The 20,725-nt window shown below is 37.7% G+C and overlaps 2 protein-coding genes across 3 annotated transcripts; one reads left to right on the top strand and one right to left on the bottom strand.

The window, feature by feature from the left end:
* Positions 1-3,282: 3,282 nt before the first annotated feature.
* On the top strand, positions 3,283-14,796 carry LOC121515904 (tectonic-1-like). The gene is made up of 14 exons (XM_041796845.1): positions 3,283-3,588; positions 4,007-4,124; positions 6,259-6,392; positions 6,523-6,674; positions 6,769-6,871; positions 9,155-9,267; positions 9,649-9,669; positions 10,193-10,327; positions 10,439-10,564; positions 11,105-11,193; positions 11,346-11,483; positions 11,566-11,719; positions 12,603-12,734; positions 14,591-14,796. Exons 1-14 carry the CDS (start codon positions 3,297-3,299, stop codon positions 14,735-14,737), a joined length of 1,854 nt encoding a protein of 617 aa, XP_041652779.1. The 5' UTR covers positions 3,283-3,296; the 3' UTR covers positions 14,738-14,796.
* Positions 14,797-14,891: 95 nt separating this feature from the next.
* On the bottom strand, positions 14,892-20,476 carry hvcn1 (hydrogen voltage-gated channel 1). 2 transcript variants are annotated; one of them, XM_041796847.1, is made up of 6 exons: positions 20,338-20,476; positions 18,351-18,561; positions 17,863-17,967; positions 17,560-17,791; positions 16,710-16,822; positions 14,892-15,204 (listed from the first exon to the last, which is right to left on the bottom strand). In XM_041796847.1, exons 2-6 carry the CDS (start codon positions 18,522-18,524, stop codon positions 15,148-15,150), a joined length of 681 nt encoding a protein of 226 aa, XP_041652781.1. In that variant the 5' UTR covers positions 18,525-18,561; positions 20,338-20,476; the 3' UTR covers positions 14,892-15,147. The 2 variants fall into 2 exon arrangements, with proteins under 2 accessions (XP_041652781.1, XP_041652782.1); XM_041796848.1 differs by having other exon boundaries at positions 18,351-18,558; positions 20,338-20,443.
* Positions 20,477-20,725: the final 249 nt, after the last annotated feature.

The raw sequence follows: 20,725 nt of genomic DNA on the forward strand, positions 1-20,725 counted from the left end.
TGCTTGTATGTCAATAAGAAAACACAGATAAAATATACAGTCAAGCACAAGATTTATGTTCTAATGTGGGCCATTTTCATTTGTGTTTTAGAATTAGCTGCGAGCTGATTAAAAATCGGTCAAGGATCATATCTGGCCCCCAGGCCAAAGTTGATATGGAGAGTATATGAGAGGGTCAGCCAGCATAAACCTGCTAACCACGATTCAAGTAACATCCAAGATTAATTCATTCATAGAAATTGCAATAATTATACCAAAGTGAAATTCCCTTTTCAAATCCTCTGTAGTTAAACGGAGTGCTAACTTCAGTGGTAGCAGCCTACAGTTGTTTGTAGGGTGGAAAACATTTCCATGGTATCAGTGGGCTCCACCGATCAGACATTGTTTTGAAACTATAAGATTCTGGTTAGTGTAGTTCGTTGTCCAAGATTGCGAATAATTCACATTTTCTTAAAAAGTTGCATGTTGTATAAACTTGAGTCTTCTACAAAAGCATATATATTATATATTGAGAGGCTTCTGTCTAGCCTCGCTGCCATAAACCCAGGAGGACTGCGGTGATGGTTGTCTCTCTAGAACTTTGATCCACACAGGATCTCTGGAGCTCAGTCAGCCCTGTACACTCTTTTTCTGCATCAAATAACAAATTAAAATAATACTCAAAACATAAAACTAGAGGTGTCTTCAACTAAGGATTTTCATAGTCGAATCTGATTCGTCATATTTTGCCTTTAGACAACTAATAGTCGAACAGCGTTTCTGCTAGACTTTTTTGTCCCCGGTCAAAATGACACCACACCGGCAGTCCTCAAGAATTCCGGCCATTTAGAACAACTACCGGATATTTGCTTTAACATTATTTTCCTGCATTAACAGCAGCAAAACGCATAAATCTCTCTGTCTTATTTTTTTGTGTAAGTGGTTTAAAGTATCAAAATGAAAGCTGCACGCTTTTCCTTACACACGCAGTCAGTTACACAATATACACCCACGTTAAACTCATAAACAACAACAGTTAGCTTCACGTAACCACCATTAGCCTGTTAGCACATCGGCTGCTACCATAACTTTGCAGCTTACAACAGCCAAACACCATCCTCCACTGACAACAACGAAGCATCAAAACACATAACAAAAGTGCTCTCTTAACCGGACACTGCCTTAGAACTCTACATTTCAAATGAAAAATGAGTCTTACCGTCAGTTGCTACTATCAGTCCTCATGATGATATAACTGTAACCTCTGCTAAAGCTGGAAATCCAACCATCCTGGTTTATTTGGACTAGTCCCGAAAAGACAAAAGCTCCACAGCAGATAGTCTGGCCCAGTCCTCCTCTCATTAATGGCTTATCCAAGACTACTTCTGCTAATTAGCCAGGGCAACCTGAGTATTAACAACCAGCTATGTTGAAGAGAGACAGAGCCCTCGTTATAAGCTCCAAGCGGTCCATGCCGTTTTGCATGATGTGATTCTGTGTTGACTACAATCCAACTTTATATGAGGATTGGTCATAGGTAGTTTATTGAAGTCCACTACAACTCTGCTCAGCGTAGGCCTCTCACTCTCTCTGCTGCTGCATCAGTGTTTACGACGCTCAGCTATACAGTTCCCTTTGTTTTAGCCTCTTCATTACTCGCAGCGATGACACAAAATACCTCCATACCGCTGATAATATTAACCCTTTGGTTCACCAGGAAACCTCACTTAGATTAAAATTCTGCTTTACGAGAAAGCTCTGGTCAAACTTTCCCACTTTCCCTGCATAGTCCCCAGTAATACTGAGCATGTGCAGGGGGATAGATTTGCTTTGATGGCATCGTGCATACATAATTAGCTATGTGCTTGCCGTCTGAGGAGATAAACAACCCCAGCACCGGAGGACAGTAGATGTAGTAAGATTAGGCAACTTTTAGTTTATATTAACGCATTCTCGCAACATATCTTCTAGGTTACACAAAATATAATATGCAAGTATTCAGTATTTACTTATCTGGTCATTTGCATGTTTTCTGCCGGACATTTTGACAGGTTATATTTTTATCTGCCAGACTTCCGCCCTTTTTACCAATGCCAGTGACCAGCAAATGCCCGCTAATGGAAACTCAGGCTTAGCAGCCCCATGTAGTCAGAATGATTGATCTTGGTTACATAACAACATTCGACTATGAGGTTCATAGTCAAATCAGACTCCTCCGAATTGAATCGTCGAATCGCCGACTATTCTGGGTCACCCCTACATAAAACACTTGAACATCAAGCAATATGACAACCTGTGATACAGATTCCAGCAAAAGAATTATTTGAGATGTAATTTAGCTTTATAATGAATAATCTGTTTGCATTAACGAGGCAGGGTTTATGACCAGGTTTGTAGCCAGTGAGAAGGTGGAGCTCCAAACACTCTGGCTTCACTCCCCAGAGATTATTGCTCTGTCTACATTAATATACGTTCTGTGGTTTAGATTTGAATACATTGTGGAGATTTCAAACATAAAATACTTTTTAGATGGCTCATTAAACTTTTTTAAAATTAAATCTTAACAATTCCATTAAATCTTATGTGCTGTCCAGGTATATGTAATCGCTAAAAATGGATGATGATTAAACAGGATAATTAAGAGTGAATTAATTATGTAAGATATATCTATGATATAAGACTTATTGATATGAGTGTGAATTATTTGTGGTTTCAGTGAAATAACTGAATAAATGGGATAAACTACAAAAATGATTTAGCACCTCATGCTGGAAAAATAGTCTAATCTGTGCAAACTACACCAAAATGACAGACTGAATTACTCTATTTCTTCAAGTTATTTATGAAATATGGGGGATGTCGCTGTTCCCCGTTAAATCAGAAGTTTTAGTCATTTTGTGATAACATTTTTAGTGGTATTAACATGGGAAAAGAACAAGATCATACTGAAGCTGCAGCAGTGCTATTGTGTTTCACTGTCCTTTGCTGCCACCTTGTGGAATCTTTGAGCATTGCAACCACACATTTAAACAAATAGATTAGCCCGGGCCAAATTTTAACTCTATCATTGACCTTTACATACTAGAAACAATACCAAGCAAAACCTTGAGCAAATTTAGAGCTTTTTTTTTTTTTTTTTTTTTTTTTTTTTAAAATTTTTCCATTTTTAGTTTAATGATTATTTCCTGTACATTGAGCGCACAGCTAACCCGAGTTGTACGGACAGTAGTTGGCGGTATTGTCTAATTAAAGGCAGTATTCAACCTGGGAAATAAAAGAAGAAGAAGAAAAACCACCATAGCAACGGTCAAACAAAGATGGCGGCTTCGGTTGGAGGGTTTCTGATATTACATCTCTTCTGTTTATTGTTCTTATGCACTGCCGTCACTTCTAACGAAAATACAACGGGCTACAACTTCGGCACAACCGTATTTGATGACAGAAATACAACATTTGATGCAGTTGAAAATTATACAACTACACAACCGACACAGTTGGATTCTTCAACCCAAACATCGACGCCGAGCAGCACCGAGGAGACCGACCAACCGACCTTACCCTCCGAACCTCTGCCCGTCTCCGGCCGCCTGCTCACTCCCGTCACCAACGGTAAACCGTCCCTCTTCTCTCTGTAAATGTAAAGATAAACTAGACACATTATATTTAAATCTAGCTTGTAAATATCTGTAAAATGATGGTGGTAGACGGTAGCTGTTCTTAATTCATTCTAAAAGTTCGGTAATTTACAAATTGAAAATTAAGAAATCGGGGAAGACTAGAGTCCATTTTTCCTACCCTTTACCGTCCTGCATTTAACTTGTGATACGCAAAGTACATCTACATGATGAGGTACTGAGTGTAAATTTATGAGAAATAAAAGGATTTTTTCAAGTGTAGCCTAAGGCTGCAACATAACTTCAGTGAAAAAGTGAAGGGGGTATGAAATATTTTCTGGATGAACTCTATATGAGTTCTGTAATGCTGTCTGATCGTAATCATGCTCTGTTTGTGTGCTTGTGTGTATCAGTCCGCAGGTTGTGTCCCTGTGATCAACACAAAGATGTGTGTGATATTAACTGCTGCTGTGACACAGAGTGTGGTGAGGAGGTGTCTCTGTTCACCAGCTGCTCTGTGGAGACTGTCAGGCAAGTAATGCTCGGAACAGTTTTTATTTTCATAGTCTAGTAATTTGACGTTTATTTTCATGCTTCATTCATAACTTTTTGGTTTATACAGTGTATACATTAACAATGCCTGAGCACAGAGAAACTTGAATAAGTTTTAGTTTATCCATCCATCAAGCAGATTTATTATTAAATGCCATAAACTGCAAAGATATGCAGCAATCCCTTACTCTTAATATGCAGATACCGTAAAATGAATGACAGTTTAGTATGACAAATGGCAGGGATGAACAACTTAGAAAGCTAAATGTAATGCACATCATGCAATGCAATATATAAAAGACACACACGCTAACCACTATGGTACTAAATGTTTACATCTCGTAGAAAATTTGTCTTCATTTTTTTACAGCAACAACTTGTTTTATGCCATTGGAAGGCAAAATATTTACCATTTAATAAATAAGACCATCAGGTAAAGGGGGTCTCCAGGACCCCCTAGGATTTCTTTATAGCATCAACATTTCTTTCAATGCATTCTGCTCAATCTTATGCACCAACTGAAAAAAATCAAATGTACTTTTGAATCAATTCTTTGATTAAAATCACACATTTAACCTTATTTAAAATATTTTGATTTTTATACTTAAAAAAATGTGGACTTAAATAGCACTCAGGTTTCTGCACCAGAGCTGTACTGAGCTTTATTTTGTATTAAATCTTGGATTTACTTTATTTTTGCTTTTGGTTTTAGTTAGTTTTTGTTTTGCATTAAAATTTTATACCAGCATGGGATTTTTTCATAATACAATGTAATATAGTTAAAAAATGATCATACATTAGTTTAATTGGAATCTTGATTCAGATAGAGCTGTTACCATAGTAACCCACATACACCTGCATGCACACTAAAAGCTGTTATTTAGGGACAGCTGTGGATTGGTGGTAGAGCTGGTCATCTCTCAACTGACAGTCAGGGGTTAGATCCCCAGCTCCCACAGCCACATGTTGAAGTGTTCTTAGGTGAGACACTTAACCCAAAATTTCCCTCACTGCTGAGTCAACGGTGTGTGAATATGTATGAATGGGAATGGTTATTACTGATAGAATAAATGACACCTTCCTGATTATACTGTTGAGTATATGTGTTATTTTTTAATCTAAAACAAGCACAGTCAGAATGTCAGCATCATGTTCCTTTATCTTCAAAAGTCCTCATTGGCAGCAGGCCAATGCTTTAAAAGGTTTAACACTCCATTCTGTTATTATAGAAGGTGATGATACAAAAGTTTCAATCAGGGGAGATTTATTACAAGTTTAACAATAATTCATTTTAAAAATTTTAATGAAAGAGAAAGGTGCAAAGTCTTCGGTAATTAGACTCCTTTGTGATGACTTCATGTACTTGAAGGGGTAGTGAGTCAAATGGCAGGAATAGGATACCCCTTGTGGAGTCTAGACACTGGTGGTGGTGTTGAAGGGGGATGCAGGATCAGATGAAGAGTAGACTTCTGTGAATCTGGACCAGGAACCAATGAGGTGGCTTGGAGGAGGAGGCTGAGGTATGCAGGATGAGATGAGCAGAAGACCTGTGAGGAGCTAGACTAGATGCTGATCAAATGAATGGAGATGGCTGGGGTGGAGGAAGGTTGACTGTGAAAATGACAGATTTAAATATGAAAGCTGATGATGATTGAGCAAATGAGGCTGTGGCAGGATCTGATTGGCTGAGTACTTATGAGAGTGAACATCTATAATTCGCTGATCACCAGAGCGGGAGTGGAGAGAATGGAAGAAGGGAGAGATATGATCAAGTGGTGGCTAATGAGTGAGTAGAAACAGTCTTCCTGCTTGAACTCTTGCTGACCTACATGAGACAGTAACCATGATAAACACAGTATGGGAGGGGTGTAGAGTCAGAGGGGATTCTACAAGTTTATGGGTCGTACATGGTGACTGCCCATGGGTCAGAAAAAGGAAAATGATCACTTGAAAATGGCTCTCAAATTTACATATTTGGATGGCCATAAATGTACTTGGTCAGCCCACTCAGGTGTAGCCTACATGTGGGAAACAATGCACTAAAGAAGACTTGGATCTAGAGATTGAGATCATACACAGTTCAGACTCATCTTTGTTTTTATTTATTTTTCAGGGAAAACCAGCAGATGTGCAGCCATGATGTAGCATCCTACTCTTTACAGACTAGGATTGACGGATTCTCAGAGATCCAGTCATCCTCCAGGAAGGAGACTAATTATGATGTCCTGTGCATTCAGTCACAGAATCGTGAGTATATAATGGTGTTCAGTCTTATTCACAGTTAAATCTTAGTACTTGTAAAGAATAAGGCTTGTTTTGTTTCTCTAACTGCCTTAATTAATACATGTGAACCTTTTGCTCCTCCCTTTTTGCCCAGGTGTTGATGGATTCTCTCATCCCTCACCTGCTCTCCCAACTGACAGAAACTTTGACTCCCTTTTCAAAAAATTTACCAGCTTTGTTTTTGGCTCAGAGGAGAGCAGGGAAGATTCATCCGCTTCAGAGCTCCAGACTTCATCTGGATATCAGGCAAGTCAGATAAACAACTGATTCTTTATAACTATGGTAATAATTTCTCTTAATATCAGCTGGTTTATCTAATCTGATTGTTTGATTGTTTCAGTACGGAGACGTGATGGTGACAGCAGCACAGAACGGACAGAGAGGGATATTCATGCTGCCAGCTTCTGGAGTCACCACTGATTGTGTGGATAGTAGTCCTGCAGGTAAAAATGAGTATTTCACTTTGAGCTGGACATTGTGCTTACAATATTTGGTGTTAATCTCACAATTATGTGATAGCATTATCGAGGGATGTAAAAGTTCACATAGCTTACTGTTTGGTTAGTACCTCAGTTTAGCCATCAGTCTCGGGTGGCTAATTCTCGTTTTTTCTTATTTATTTTGAAATAAAGTAAAATTTGCATTTATTTTCCCCCATTGGTTATCTTAGGACTACACGATAGCTGTTTTGTATTAAATGTTCAACAAAAAAGGAAGCAAAGCAAAATGTTTTTTTTCCAAGCAAGACAATAAAAAAACATCTCTGATTTGAAGACACGAAAAAATAACAATGTAGAAAATAAGAAATGATAAAATTTTTAGGAACCATGTTTTATTTTTTATTATTTCTGAAGCATGCTGTCACAAGGCTTAAAGACTCTGTCCATCTGCTGTTTAAATTTTACTATGGCCACTGTTTGTTCTACTACCCTAAATTTGTATAAAGTAATGACTCCAAAATATCCCCTTTCCTGATATGGCTCTTTTAAAATAATGCTTATAATCTAATTACTGAGCACTTTTTTTAGGCTGCCTATTATCAGCCTGACCAATTATTGGGGTTGATATTAGGCATTTGGCCAATTAGCTGTATAGGAATTTTGTTTTACCCATCACAGATATAATTGATTAATTAAAAATGCACTGCTCGTGGCCAAAACACTATCTGATTGGCTAGGTATCACATAACTAGAAGTTGATCAACACTGAGGCCTGTGTGTCACTAGCACAATGAACGTATGACATCACTTCCTGTTTTCTTGCTGCTCCTGTGTTATGTCATTTCTTGTAACATGCCAGATAAACTGTTTCACATAACCATTACATGGGATTTATTTCACATTTATCTGGGAAACCTCCCATACAAAATATTTGGGAAGGGCAGGACTTTTAAAAGATTCTAAGTAGGTGATTGGATGAATGTTCTGTTTGTCACATGCATTATTGGCCAGTCAGAGACAAGACAACAAGACAAAATAAGGCAGCTCTGGTTGCAACTTGAGCTCAACAGTCAGGAGCTGCCGTAGTTTATGAACAGTGCAGCTTGTCGGTGGATAAAACTCATACTAAGGCCGGTGTCAAGAGAAGCTTTTGTTGTGGCTCTTGTTTTAATAAAGTAATGTGGCCCTATTCTGATAAAACTGCCTCTATACTATGGCTACATCTGAGCTAATTACTACAGTGGTGGCAGCCGTTGTATATACCGCTTTACAGTACAATTAAATCTCTCCCATAACTCTTATATACTCATGCCATAGAAGGTCAGGAGAAGATCAAAACATCTTTTCTGTTATGAAAAGCTTTGGGTGCTGTTCTTGCTCTTTATTTAATAAAGTAACGTAGTTCAGTTCTGATAAACTGCCACTACACTATACTATAGCTACATCTGAGCTCAAGGCTACACCGGCTGCAGCCATTGCTGCCCTCCTCCAGTACAACTAAACCTGCCCATAGCTACTTCCTCATTCTGCTCAAATGATGATGTTTGGTTTGTCCTGTTTTAAGACCTGGTGAAATTGTTTCAGATGGAAGCTTTCAGGATGGATTTGTCTGTTAGAATGAGAATGTGATTTTCTTTTTTTCCTGATGTATTTTTTTGTATAACAACATGCACCACATTGTGACATCTGAACCATGGTAGTTCTGGACTAATATAAATACTGTTAGACCTTATACTCAAAGTTGAGTTTTTAGTTTTGTAAGCCCTTGTGGGTTAAGATGATTTTACCAGCACACCAGACAACTGAGTTTGTTGACAGTTAAAAAAAAATAAGTAAACAAGATTGCAGTGTTGCTGGAAGACCTCTATCCTGCAAACACAAAAAAAGGGGTTTTATACAACCTTTCTCCCCTTTTTTGTATAAAAGTGATATTAGTGATGCAGAGGTTACTCATGGACATGTCACCTGACTGGTGTCATGATGCATAATAACTGCAGCAAACATGGTACAAAGTACAGCACATAAAGTAAAACAGTGAGTGGTGTAAATGACACCCTGTCATTCTACGTTTTATAGGACACATGCAGCAGAGAAAGGCAGTGATGTCTTTACAAACACATGGAGAATATCATTCATGCTTTATTTACTCATATTTTTTAGTCATAGTATGCCATTTAAAAAAATGGCCAAAAATGTCTTATCCTATAATCTCCCTTTCCACCAACATGCTTAAAAAATTAAAAATGTTCTTAGTTAAATGTTAGATTGTCCTGTTTATCTCTACAGCGTTTCTACAGGATCAGAGCACTCGTTGTTCCCGGAAGGTGGTCCTGGATCAGGACTGCAGCGGTCTGCCAGCTCTCAGTGTGGAAACCTACACAAACATCCAGCTCTTATCTGTGAGTCATTCAGTTACCTCTGCACACAGGGCCAAAAGTAGTACTTAGCACTGATATATTATCAATAAATGATTTAAGAAAATTTCTACCTGATTTACGTGGTATATATCATTTTAAAGTTTCTGTACTTTATGTTGCGTGCAGTTTTGGATAACCAAACCCTTTTTTGATGTTATTTAGTTTGTCAACCGTCCTCTCTTTATTTCTTTCATCTGCTCAAAACAAAAAAAGATTAATGTTAACTTTAGATAGATTGATAAAGTTTGCTGTATAAGGTTCACATCATGAATAAATTTTGCATTTGAAATGCTGAAAGGATAGAGAAACTCCTGACAAAGATGATACAAGTAGTTCAACTTTTTTCTTTTTTTCACTCTACAGGGGAAGAGTAAAGATGCAGTGGTAAGTATTGAATGTCCCCTTTTAATTGTTTTAAAACCTTTGAGGCACCATCATAGTCCCTATTAGCTCTCCACAGACATTTTTTTTCGCAAACACTTAACAGGCTACTAAAAGTATCACCTACCACTTGACCACACAGTGCAACAGGTTAACAAAGACCAAATGAAGAAGTGAAATGCTGCAATGTAAAGACAGGAACATTACTTTTCTCTCATGACTTTAATTTCTTCAGAAGAGGGAAGTAATCAGTTACTTCACCACCTGCACGCTAGTATTACCCACACTATGTCATCAAAACAAACCACAAGAGTCTTAGATTTGTGAAAAAAAAAAATCCCACCTTCCACTGACTTGCTTTCACTTTAGATTGATTTTTGAATAAAAGAGTAAAACATCCAAGGGGATAATTACTGTTTGAAGACACTGAAAATCTTAAACTCTGTTAAGTGATGTAATAAAAGAAAATGATTTATATTCAGTTCAAGAAAGTGTGAGCTGATGTATTGTTTCTACTTTCCTGGAGGTTGTGTCTGTGGAGTTGGCCTCCATTGTCCTGCAGTCTGTGGATGGGACTCAGTCCGGGCTTCAGATCAGTGGTGATGAAAACTTCAGCCCAGTTCTCCTGAATCCGACCCTCTGTGCTAATACGGTGCTGAAGGTGGATCAAACATGACCAACTGAATCAAATTTAACTCACAGACTCTACAGTAACCAAAAGACTTCCAGAAACATGTTTAGATTGAACAGTGAGTCATTTTTGTTTCCTTAGGTATTTTATAGGATGAAGTACAACCCAGCTGGAGAGATCATGAATGTGACGTTGTCTCTTGTGCTTGGATTTGTGAATGAAGCAGCACTGAATCTTGAGCAGGAGTTTCATATCACATTTGTGCAGGTAATGTATCAAAACATCTTAGGCCGGCATACCCTGTGCAATTTTAAGATGATTTTTTAAAAGTCGTGGTGGAACATTGGCCCTTTTGGAGCACCCAGTACTTCCATCAATAATATATCAATAATTATACTTCTCATATGTAATGTATTTTACCTGTATTCATCCTTTTTCAGGCTCTGTTTCTGGAATTTAGCCCTAATCCAGTACAAAATTCTTAATACACTTGATGTAATATTTCCTTTTTCTTGGGGGTTAACTGGCTTCTTTCTACTGAAGGCTGGTGTGTAAACTAGTGCTGTAAAGCTGAACACAACAACCCAGACTCTCTGTTTATGTTACATATATGCTGAAAGCAGGTGATTAGGGCGCTCTGTTGAAATAGATCAATGCCATACTATTGAAAGTTATTTCATTAACAGATCGTCTTGTAAACTGATTAAGGTTAAAAAGATGCATATTGTTGTAATATTGAAATGTATGAGTTAAAAATTGAATTGTTCTTATTGATTCAATTCCTGTACTCTTCTTCTATGTTAACAGGAAGGTCAGGAGGAGGCTGTTTTCCCCTCCAGTGGAAATCCAGGTTATGTGTTCGGACTTCCTCTTGTGTCTGGAACAAAAACAGTAGAATATCCTTCACCTGCCTGAGCTCTGTCCCATCTTTTCCTCATTCACAGACATGTAAAACAGTATAAATAAAACTATGTTTCTACCAGTGATGAGAGTGCTTGTCAGTATTTGATAAGATGTCCCAGGATTTGTCCTTAATGGTTGTCCTCACTGGGATTGTCAGAAGCATTGACCCCAGAGACACTCTCTCTCTCCTGCACAGCGCTCACAACCAGGACTGTCTTGGAGGACGACATCAGCGTTCACCGATTTTGTTCGGTCTGGACTCTGTGTCCGGCTGCACACTAAGGCAGGTCTTCAGACTCAACACATCTGATCTGTGTTCAGTCATAGTTTTCCCTGAATAAATATGACTTGTTTCATTCCTGCAGACTGGCCGACGCAGTAAACTGCTCACAGGTCCATCAGGTGCTCTTGGACGTTCTGAGGGGGCCAAACTATCCACAGTACGTGGCTTCATTTGGAAACTCAGCGCTAGGCTCTCCCCTGGACTGGGTGCCCATTAAGAGCAACGTGAACCTTGGGGTGAGTTCAGATAGAAGGAGAATTGAGGAGAGTTTTAGGTCTGGAAAAGTCTCTGGCTAGAGAGGCTTAACTTTGAACAAAGGAGTAACAGACCTGTTCTTTTATGAATTTTTCATGAACATTTCACTAGTGACATTTTAAATATGGCAGCAGCACTTACAAGACAAATTTAGAAAGTTAGAAAGAATTAAATGCCCAAAGTTTGAAAGAAAGTTTGTTTTGTTTCTGCTTTTAGTACCTTGAGTATTTCTGTATTTGCATATATCTTTTTCTTCATCTGTCCATTTAAAAAAAAACTTTTTTTCATGGTCTTGCTGGAAAAGAAATCTTCTCCCATGCCATTGTTCCCCTTGCAGACCGAATAAGATTCCCCTCCAGGATTTTCCTATATTTTGCTGCATTCATTTTACCCTCTAAAAAAGGAAAAAAAAAGCCAAGTTAAATTAACTGTGATTAATTTATATAATCAGTAAAGGGGTAAAACATCCAAGGGGGTGAATACTTTTTATAGGCACTTTACCATGGGCCTTAACTGCACACAGAGTACATGTAGGACCGGCAGCCGTTTTCATTTACTGAAACTTGGAAATGCACTAATTTAAAGCTTAAAAATGTAGTTGTCTCCCTTTATCACAAATGTGATTGGGATAAGTTTTTTTTTCAATGACTCTCCTGGATTTAAATTAACACTTGGGGTGTTTTTGCTTACATAGAAAATAAGTACCAGTAAATATAAACACATCATATTAGCAGAGAAATTATTTTACTTTTGTAATGACAGTTGAAAGTCTTGTCTTGATATAGAGTAATAGTAGAGTTGTTTATACTTGTGTCCCATGTTGTGAGTCAGAAGTCTTGCTAGCAATATGTTTGTGTTTTACAGGAAGCACAGAGTTGCAGCATACCATTGTCTCTTCATTTAGAAATCCAGTGGACCAAATATGGATCCTTGGTGAACCCCCAGGCTCAGATAGTGAGCGTCAATGAAATCATCCAAACCAACACCAGCAGTTTGGTAAGGAACACCCACTGGATACTGACCAAGTATGAAAGATGTCTTCTGTGTATGCTTCACTAGGATATAGCAGGTTGTTACTTAGCTTTGACTTGTATTTTTCCAGGTAATTGCTGCACAAAACTCCATTTGTTCACAAGATTAGCAACAAGAAGCACGTTTAGTGGGAATTGTCTGCCAAACATTTAATAATTTCAACTTTATTCATGTTTTAAGTTACGCCACTTTAATTTAAACTTCTACTTACCAAACAGTTGACCTCGAAATAGTTGTCACTGAACTGACCCTTCAGTTTTTTATTTCTAATATATTTGTAAAAACTTCTAAAATTCTGTTTTCATTTTGTCATGATGGGGCAGTGAGTGTAGATTGAGAATTTATATGAGTTTTTTCAACGGTGGCATCAGGCTGCAACATAGGGGTCTGAATACTATCTAAATGCTGTATACAAGTGCTGTTACAAATGTCATCTCATCTTTCCACCTAATAATAGAAAAGTATAGGTATTTTTGATAAAGACTCATATCAATAAAGAGTACTGATAAGGGTATCAATATCAAAAATAACAATCCCAGTCTGCGGTGTGATAGAACTCTTATAGTTGTAAAAATCATTTTTTTCAAGGTATGTGAGTATGTCCATCAAAATTTTAAGTAAAAAAAGTAATCAAAGTATTAATGAGTAGAATTAAAATTGTTCGTTTTATAATTCGACTGATTCAGTTGGTTTACAGAGAATAAATGTATTTACTAAAAGTCATGACTATAAAGTAATGACTGTTACATTTCAATTAAACTGGAATTTTAGTCTTAGTTTTAGTCTTTGAATTAAATGCATTTTAGTTTTAGTCACATTTCACTCATTTCTATCCTTTTTAGTCTAGTTTTAGTCGACGAAAACTCAAGACATTTTAGTCTAGTATTAGTCCATAAAAAGTCCTCACATCTTGCCTAAATCTGGTACCAAATCATGGTAGTGTGTTCTTTGGACTCTGCTAAACCTGGGGTCCCTGCTTTCTACAGCTGAGAGGCAGAATAGCTACTGCTGCAATGTTTTTTGACCGATTTACTAGGGTAGAAGAAAAAAGTGATACAGCATAGTATTGCAATATTTTGTCTGGTGATATATCGTATTGTCTCATACACCAATTATTGATTTTTTTTCAAATTAATTGCTAATATGAAGTGAAGTCTATGACAATGAAAAAATAAAATCAATTGTTTGTCCAGTGAGGTCGGTAGAGGTGACGGTCATACAGCAGGAGAAAGTTAGTACAGCAAACATGGCTGCACCATGGGAAGGACATTAGGAATGCAAGTAGAGCACAAATGAGATGGACATGACACATGAGGATAGCAAGAAGTGCTACATGAAAAGAAAATACTGCAGAAATACAACAGAGGGCAAGGCTAATGCTAAATCAGCTAAACAGTTGAAAAAAATTGTATAGATCGCAATATATGGTATCGCAATACTCGCGGTATTGCAAAATGTTTGAAATCATAATAATATTAAATCGTGACCCAAGTTTCGTGATAATATCGTATCATGGGACCACTGGTGATTCCCACCCCTAAGATTTACCCACAGTGGAGAAATATCACAGATTTTGAATGTCCAATGAAAAACTATATAACATTTTAGTCCACTTTTAGTCATCTTGACGAAAACTTAACAGTTTTTGTCAGTTTTAGTCATTATAGATCTATTTTTATTAGTTTTGGTCTAGTTTTTGTCATGGAAGAAAGGCTGTCGACTAACATTTTTAGTCATAGTTTTAGTCGACGAAATTGACACTGCACAGCTCTGATAATGTGAATTATCAATTCTCAACTCTTTCTGTGTTTTTCCCTCAGGCTCTGCTCTCTGCAGGCAGCAGCATCCTGCCAGTCAGCACCTCAGTGAGCTTCACACCTGTGTCTGCACCCGCTCTTCCTGGTTACAGAGCCATGCCCACCTTCAACGCCAAACTGCCTTTCCACTTCTTCTACCCTTTTGTCTGAAAATGTTTGTCAGACCTATCTCTGTATGTCATGTAAATAATGTATATACAAGTTTTATAAGATTATTTAATAAATGTTTTTTTTACAAATCACTTATTTAAATCTCATTTTACAAAAGCTGAAAAAATTAAATTTACTTTATGTACAATTCATCAGTCTGAGGAATGTTTCTATATTAACAGGCAGATTTAAACTTTAGCGATATCCAGCAGCATCATATCTGACAGTAACAACTTCATCTGGATCTCTCTAGTGACGCATTAACAGTTACAGGTCTGTAAGCAGGATGTACTGATATTTAAATCTAGCCTAAAATAACAGTATGTTGTGATTTTTTTTTTTTTTAAATAAAACATTAATGGTTGATGGTATAAACTGAAAAGTAGCTCCAGTAAAGATCACTCAATGAGTTAGAAGTCTATTCCATTCTTCTTCAGCAGAGCCTGGAGTCTCTGGTTTTCTTTTTCCTGCAGAGACACACAGAGAAAAAACTCAGCCCCAAAATAACACTTAACTATTTTATATTATTGTTCAGGTTTTTAACCCCACTCTCTTTATAAATTATGTACTATTTACAGTAAATCAAACTGGCTAGACGTTTGTTACATTAATGCAAGAAATTTAGCACCCTTTAAGAGTGCATATGATTCTAAGGATAAAGAAATATTTTGCAGAGTTCATGCTGACTGGATATTCTACTGTATTTATTCAAATCAGTGCAACAGCTGAAGACATCAGCAGAGAAGGGCCTGGGCTCTGGCAGTATGCTAAAAGCCAAATATATCTTTTTTTCTTTAGGGCTGTCAAACAAATCACTATTAGCATCCCGATTAACCACTAAATTTCTACAGTTAATCGCATATTTAAGTTCAATAATTTTGCATTTCACAACTTTTTAGGTCCATATTATCTATGTAAAGTAGTTCTTAGTAGTGTCCTGATTTGTGAACCAAATGAAGTCAAAGAGATTCATAGTATGATCTTAACTTTTAGATTTATTATCTAAATGAATGCTGCACCGCTACACCAGTGTGCTTTGAAACCCCTAGAGGAAGGAGACAGCTTTTTTTTTTTTCACATACAGTGTTTAACACTAATAAATAAATATGCAGGACAGCATGTACAAAATTAAAGTATCTCAGGGTCTTGTTCGTGAGTTTGGATAGAATGGACCATGAGATTGACAGGCAGATGGGTGACTGCTGTGGTGAAGACGGAGCGAAGCTGGAAGGCAAAGCTCTCAATTTACCAGTTGTTCTTCATCCCAACCCTCACCTATGGTCATGAACTCTGGGTAATGACTGAAAGAATGAGATCCTGAGTTCAAGCAGTCAAAATGAGATTCCTCAGGAGCGTGGATGGGCTCAGTCTTAGAGTTAGGGTGAGGAGATCAGACATCCAGACATCAGAATGGAGCTCAAAGTAGAGCTGCTGCTCCTTCGCATCAAAAGGAGCCAAGTAAAGTGGTTCAGCACCTGATGTGGAAGCCTCTCTGTGGAGGTCTTCTAGGCCCACCCAACTGGAAAGAGACCCAGGATTCACTGGAGGGATTATATATCTCATCTGGCCATGGAAATTCTCAGAATCCCCCAGTAAGAGCTGGAAAATGTTGCTGGGGAGAGAGATATCTGGGCTGACTTGCTTAGCCTGTTGCTTCAGCGACCCGGCCCCGGATAAGCAGAATAAAATGGAATAACTAGTTTTACTTTTAAACAAAATGAAATCTGGTAGATCAAAAGTCACATGATCAAAGGAAAATGAACTTGCTAACTGGTAGCAAAGTTCATCCATTTGGCTCTGATCATGATCTCATTATCTCCTTTTCTCAACTCTAGGACATAATAACCCAAATTTGTAATATAATAAAGTCTACTCGTATAATTTTGAGCATTCAAGAAAAACGAATAAAGTGCTTCACTCTCTTAATACCCTTTAATATCATATTTATTGTGAAGCAGCAGTAAACAATCACCAGTTTATCCGCACGCTCCTGCAGCTCTGTGACTCTCTGAACCAAGTGGTCGTAGCTCTCCTTCAGTTTGTGGATCTGCTGGTGTGCTCGGGTCTTCACAGACACCAGGATACCTGCAACACAAACAATCAGACAAATGATGCTTATCCTCTTCTGCTATAAAACGCACTTTGACACTAAAAAAATCCAAGTTAAATCAGGTTTATTTCTCTCATCTGTGAGGCTACAATGCAATTTGGAGCAGTAAAATAATCGTGCTGACACCACACACTTGAGGATTTTTCAGACAAGTTGTATGCGACAAGCCTCCACTCGGGGTTCACCCCTATAATCATCAGGGGGGAGCAAATCTGGCCTAAAATCAGGCTTAAAATCGTGCAATGTGAGGCCTGCCTAAGGCACATCTGAATGTAAAACCCATCATTTCTATTTTTTGTAAAGTAAACACCTTGGTGTGCGGCAGGACAGCTAACCTTAGCCATCATCACCGGCATCACACACTAGTAAAATTTTGAATTATGAGTTTTCAAGTTAATATAATACATCTTAATGTTTCTTTGTCTTATTCTTTCACTGAGACCAAGTTTTAATAGAGTTAAATAAAAATCCAATGTGCCTAAAAGTCAAATTGCAAGCTATTATCAATAGTTTCAAATAGAATCTGTCAAACCAAGTAACGGTAATGAAGGAAGGTGATGCTTGATAAAGGGGCAGTTCCAACTTTTTAATATCTTTTAGTCATTTGGACCAAACCTTTAAAAAAAACATATGGCCTAGGTTAAAAATACCTAAATGAATCTCCACAAAACTCTGAAACCTCTCCATGCCTTCAGACTAAAATGTTACTGACCGTTGATGATTCTGGCCACCCTCCAGAGTCGCAGCAGGATAAGGAGTCCCATCCCATCAAAGGCATCCTCGTGGAAGATGAAGACAATATCCAACACGAAAGAAATCACCACTACCACACCATCAAACACCTCAAATTTGTGCTGAAAGAACTCCAGGCGGTAAGCGTACAGTTTACCAGCCAGCTCCACCATGAAGAAGGTGAGGAGAGCCAGGCTCAGGTAGTGAAAGACCTGCAAACATCCACTGTCAGTAAACCACACCATAAAGACATCTTGATGATCGCTTAAAATCTGTGTCTCACCTCAGGAGCGATGTGTCCGTGCTCCAGCTTGATAACCGACAAATCTATAAGCAGCTCCGCCAGAACAAAGATGGCGTCCAAACAAACCAAACAAACCACCGCCACCTGGAACCAAACCATACCATCAGTGAAAGCTTCATCACTCTACACAGCAATATACAGCAGCTTGTCTGTTATGTACAGTAACGTCACTGTAATCACTTTGATGAGTTGCTTTGCTGCATAGTTAAAGGACACTTTTATGCTTTGTTTATATGAAATCATTATTTCAATAGCCAAATTTCCAAATGTTACAGCTCCTCATATGCAAAATTTTTAATTTCAGTTTCTGTAAATCGAATCTTTTGGTTTTGATCAAGTGGTTTGATAAGACATGCAGCTTTAAACATTGAAATTGATGTGTATTTTTTATGTCAGCTGCATCAAACAGAAAAACAAAAATTTTTTCCCTCACTCAATCAGTTGTACATTAACCTTGATCTTCATACCTGGAATCGGTCAGAGCTGTAGAGTCTCTTCAGAGCGCCCCTGAAGGTCAGCGTTGGTGGGAACTGTCCGGTGGCTGGGCTCAGCTCCTCGCTGGCTGTATGCAGCTCCTCAAACTCAAACTGGGCCGTCTGCTTATCGCCCACAGTGGTAAAATACTTAAGGTACTGAGCCATGACTGCAGGCTCTGCAGAGGGAGCGGACCACCTCCTGCTGCACAAGAGAATTAGAGTTTACCTTTATTTGACATGGTAACCTTGGACATGGTGGGTGAGGCTGAGCAGCACTTTCATACAGTAATCTTTTATTATCGTTTTGATTGAGCCCCCTGGCAGTAGAATTGACATGCTGCACATTTAAAATGTATACCCCAATATGACATACAGTATATGTGACAGACTCAAATCATGCACTAGTCTTCCACCCTGAACCATGTTAAAATATTAGCTTCTGCATGGGTAGATTTCTCCATATATTTGACAATTTGAGTTTACTTCCCTTTTTTAATTTGCAACACTGTGTTGAGAAAGCAAACCATGTCAGTGTAATGTCAGGAGGAAGCTGTGGGTATCCAAAATATTACCCCACACTCACCCCAATACAAGAGCTAATTTAAGGGAAAAGTCATGAGATTATTCATACTTGATGCAATAACAAACAAAACACATGTAAACAGCTCAAACTGCAAATGCTACATCAACTGTCAGGACATTGGTCTATCTAAATCAGAACTCTGCGGCTGAAGGAGAACGCTAACAAAAAAAAGGGTGGATTAGAAAAGAAATGAAAGATACTGTAGCATATTTTAAAGAGGCCATTTTGCATGGATATGAATATTGTGTGCCTTGAGATCTTGGCTTGGTATTGCCTTAGGTAAAAAAAAAAAAAAAAAAAAAAAAATATGAGCTACTGGTCTACAGCCTCCTGACAAACAGGCTGATCCTCATTATGCATGAATCAAATCAAAATCCTAATTTAAACTAAAATGGCCAAGAAAAAAATAACATTTATTGTGTGCATAAAAATATATGAACTATTCCAACTTTAATATATATACATATGTGTGTATTTTTTGTTTTTTTTTTAAATCAGGCTGTTAACATGCTTATTTCTTATCTAAAAATCAGCATTTTAACATGAGGTGTGTATGTGACTTCTGATATTTAAGCAGGCAACCTCACCTGGACACTTACAGAACCATTTATGTATTTATTCAAATATTTTATTTCATTTCATTTTATTTTATTGCAATTTTACACTGGCTTCATTTTGCACCACTAAAGGTTACAATAATTAAGAAATCAAATATATTTTCATATTAAATATTCAATTAAATAACAGTCTTTTTTTTTTTTTTTTTTGCTTGGATGGCAGAATACTCTTTTAAATGGTATTTACTTTTTGTGACCCTTGGATCTTACTCCTGGAAAGTCTCATATATTACAAAAACGCAAGCACAATAAATACTCCATAAATAATTTTAAACTAAATGAAGCACAAAAAACTTACCTGACAGCATTTAGTAAATCATTTAAAACTGAGATGAAACTTACAGCAAAAAGTTAAAAAGAGACAATGAAAAATCCCAAACTAATAAAAGTTTGTTACGGAGAAACATTGAACACAATGTTTAGTTTTAGGAGATGACAGCCAGCAGCAGAGCTGCTCAGCCCTGCGACTTTAAAACACATAGATCTGTAGCATTCAGAAACAGCCAAACAAGAGGAGACTTCTGCAGCTTCGTCTGTGAGCAATGTCCTTACTTTCCCTTCTGGCTTAGCAGAAATAAATGCAGATTGTTTGACTTGTCAGCTTTTGCTTAGGTCGCAGCTGAAGGATAGCAGGCTTTAACTCGTGATAAAAACATCCGTTTTACATGATTCTGCTATGTAAGCGTTTTTTCAGACAGTGAGCTAACGTTTAACCATCAGAGTGCAAAGATTTAGCGATTCAGGAATGATATTATTAACACAGCAGCAGATAACTTACCTTTTTTCTGCCTCTTTCCACGTCAGGGTCTTTAAACTCTGATTTTCTGAGGGAAAACTCTGGATCTGAGTTTACTTCTAGAAGATAAACTCCGCCTTGAAGCCAGCCCACTGTGTGTCTGGTGTTACGCTTTAAATGGTCACCATGTTAACTGGTGACTTTAGCGTAAAGAGTCTACTGGTTGCAGCTGATGTCGAATACGTGAAAGTTTCTTAACGAACACCTTCAAGATTTCCCTTTCAGACGTATATCATTTCATAACAGCAACTTCTGTATTAAAAAAAAAAAAACGAAAAAAAAAATACGAAATGAAAAGCAAGGCGTCACCAGTTAAGACAGTCACACTTTACACCATAACACCGTTCCACAGACATTCCCCCTGGACTCC

The sequence above is a fragment of the Cheilinus undulatus genome, linkage group 10 (assembly GCF_018320785.1).
Source record: "Cheilinus undulatus linkage group 10, ASM1832078v1, whole genome shotgun sequence".
In the NCBI taxonomy this organism is placed as follows: Eukaryota; Metazoa; Chordata; class Actinopteri; order Labriformes; family Labridae; genus Cheilinus; species Cheilinus undulatus.

What these genes read in the sequence shown, in the direction of transcription:
- LOC121515904 (XM_041796845.1), top strand. Translation starts at nt 3,297, where the DNA reads ATGGCGGCTTCGGTTGGAGGGTTTCTGATATTACATCTCTTCTGTTTA. An exon ending in AGACTTCATCTGGATATCAG is followed by an intron (nt 6,675 to 6,768) that starts GCAAGTCAGATA and finishes TGATTGTTTCAG; the next exon opens with TACGGAGACGTGATGGTGAC. An exon ending in TGTGGATAGTAGTCCTGCAG is followed by an intron (nt 6,872 to 9,154) that starts GTAAAAATGAGT and finishes TTATCTCTACAG; the next exon opens with CGTTTCTACAGGATCAGAGC.
- hvcn1 (XM_041796847.1), bottom strand. Translation starts at nt 18,524, where the DNA reads ATGGCTCAGTACCTTAAGTATTTTACCACTGTGGGCGATAAGCAGACG. An exon ending in ACAGCTCTGACCGATTCCAG is followed by an intron (nt 17,968 to 18,350) that starts GTATGAAGATCA and finishes GTTTGGTTCCAG; the next exon opens with GTGGCGGTGGTTTGTTTGGT. An exon ending in ACGGACACATCGCTCCTGAG is followed by an intron (nt 17,792 to 17,862) that starts GTGAGACACAGA and finishes GGATGTTTGCAG; the next exon opens with GTCTTTCACTACCTGAGCCT.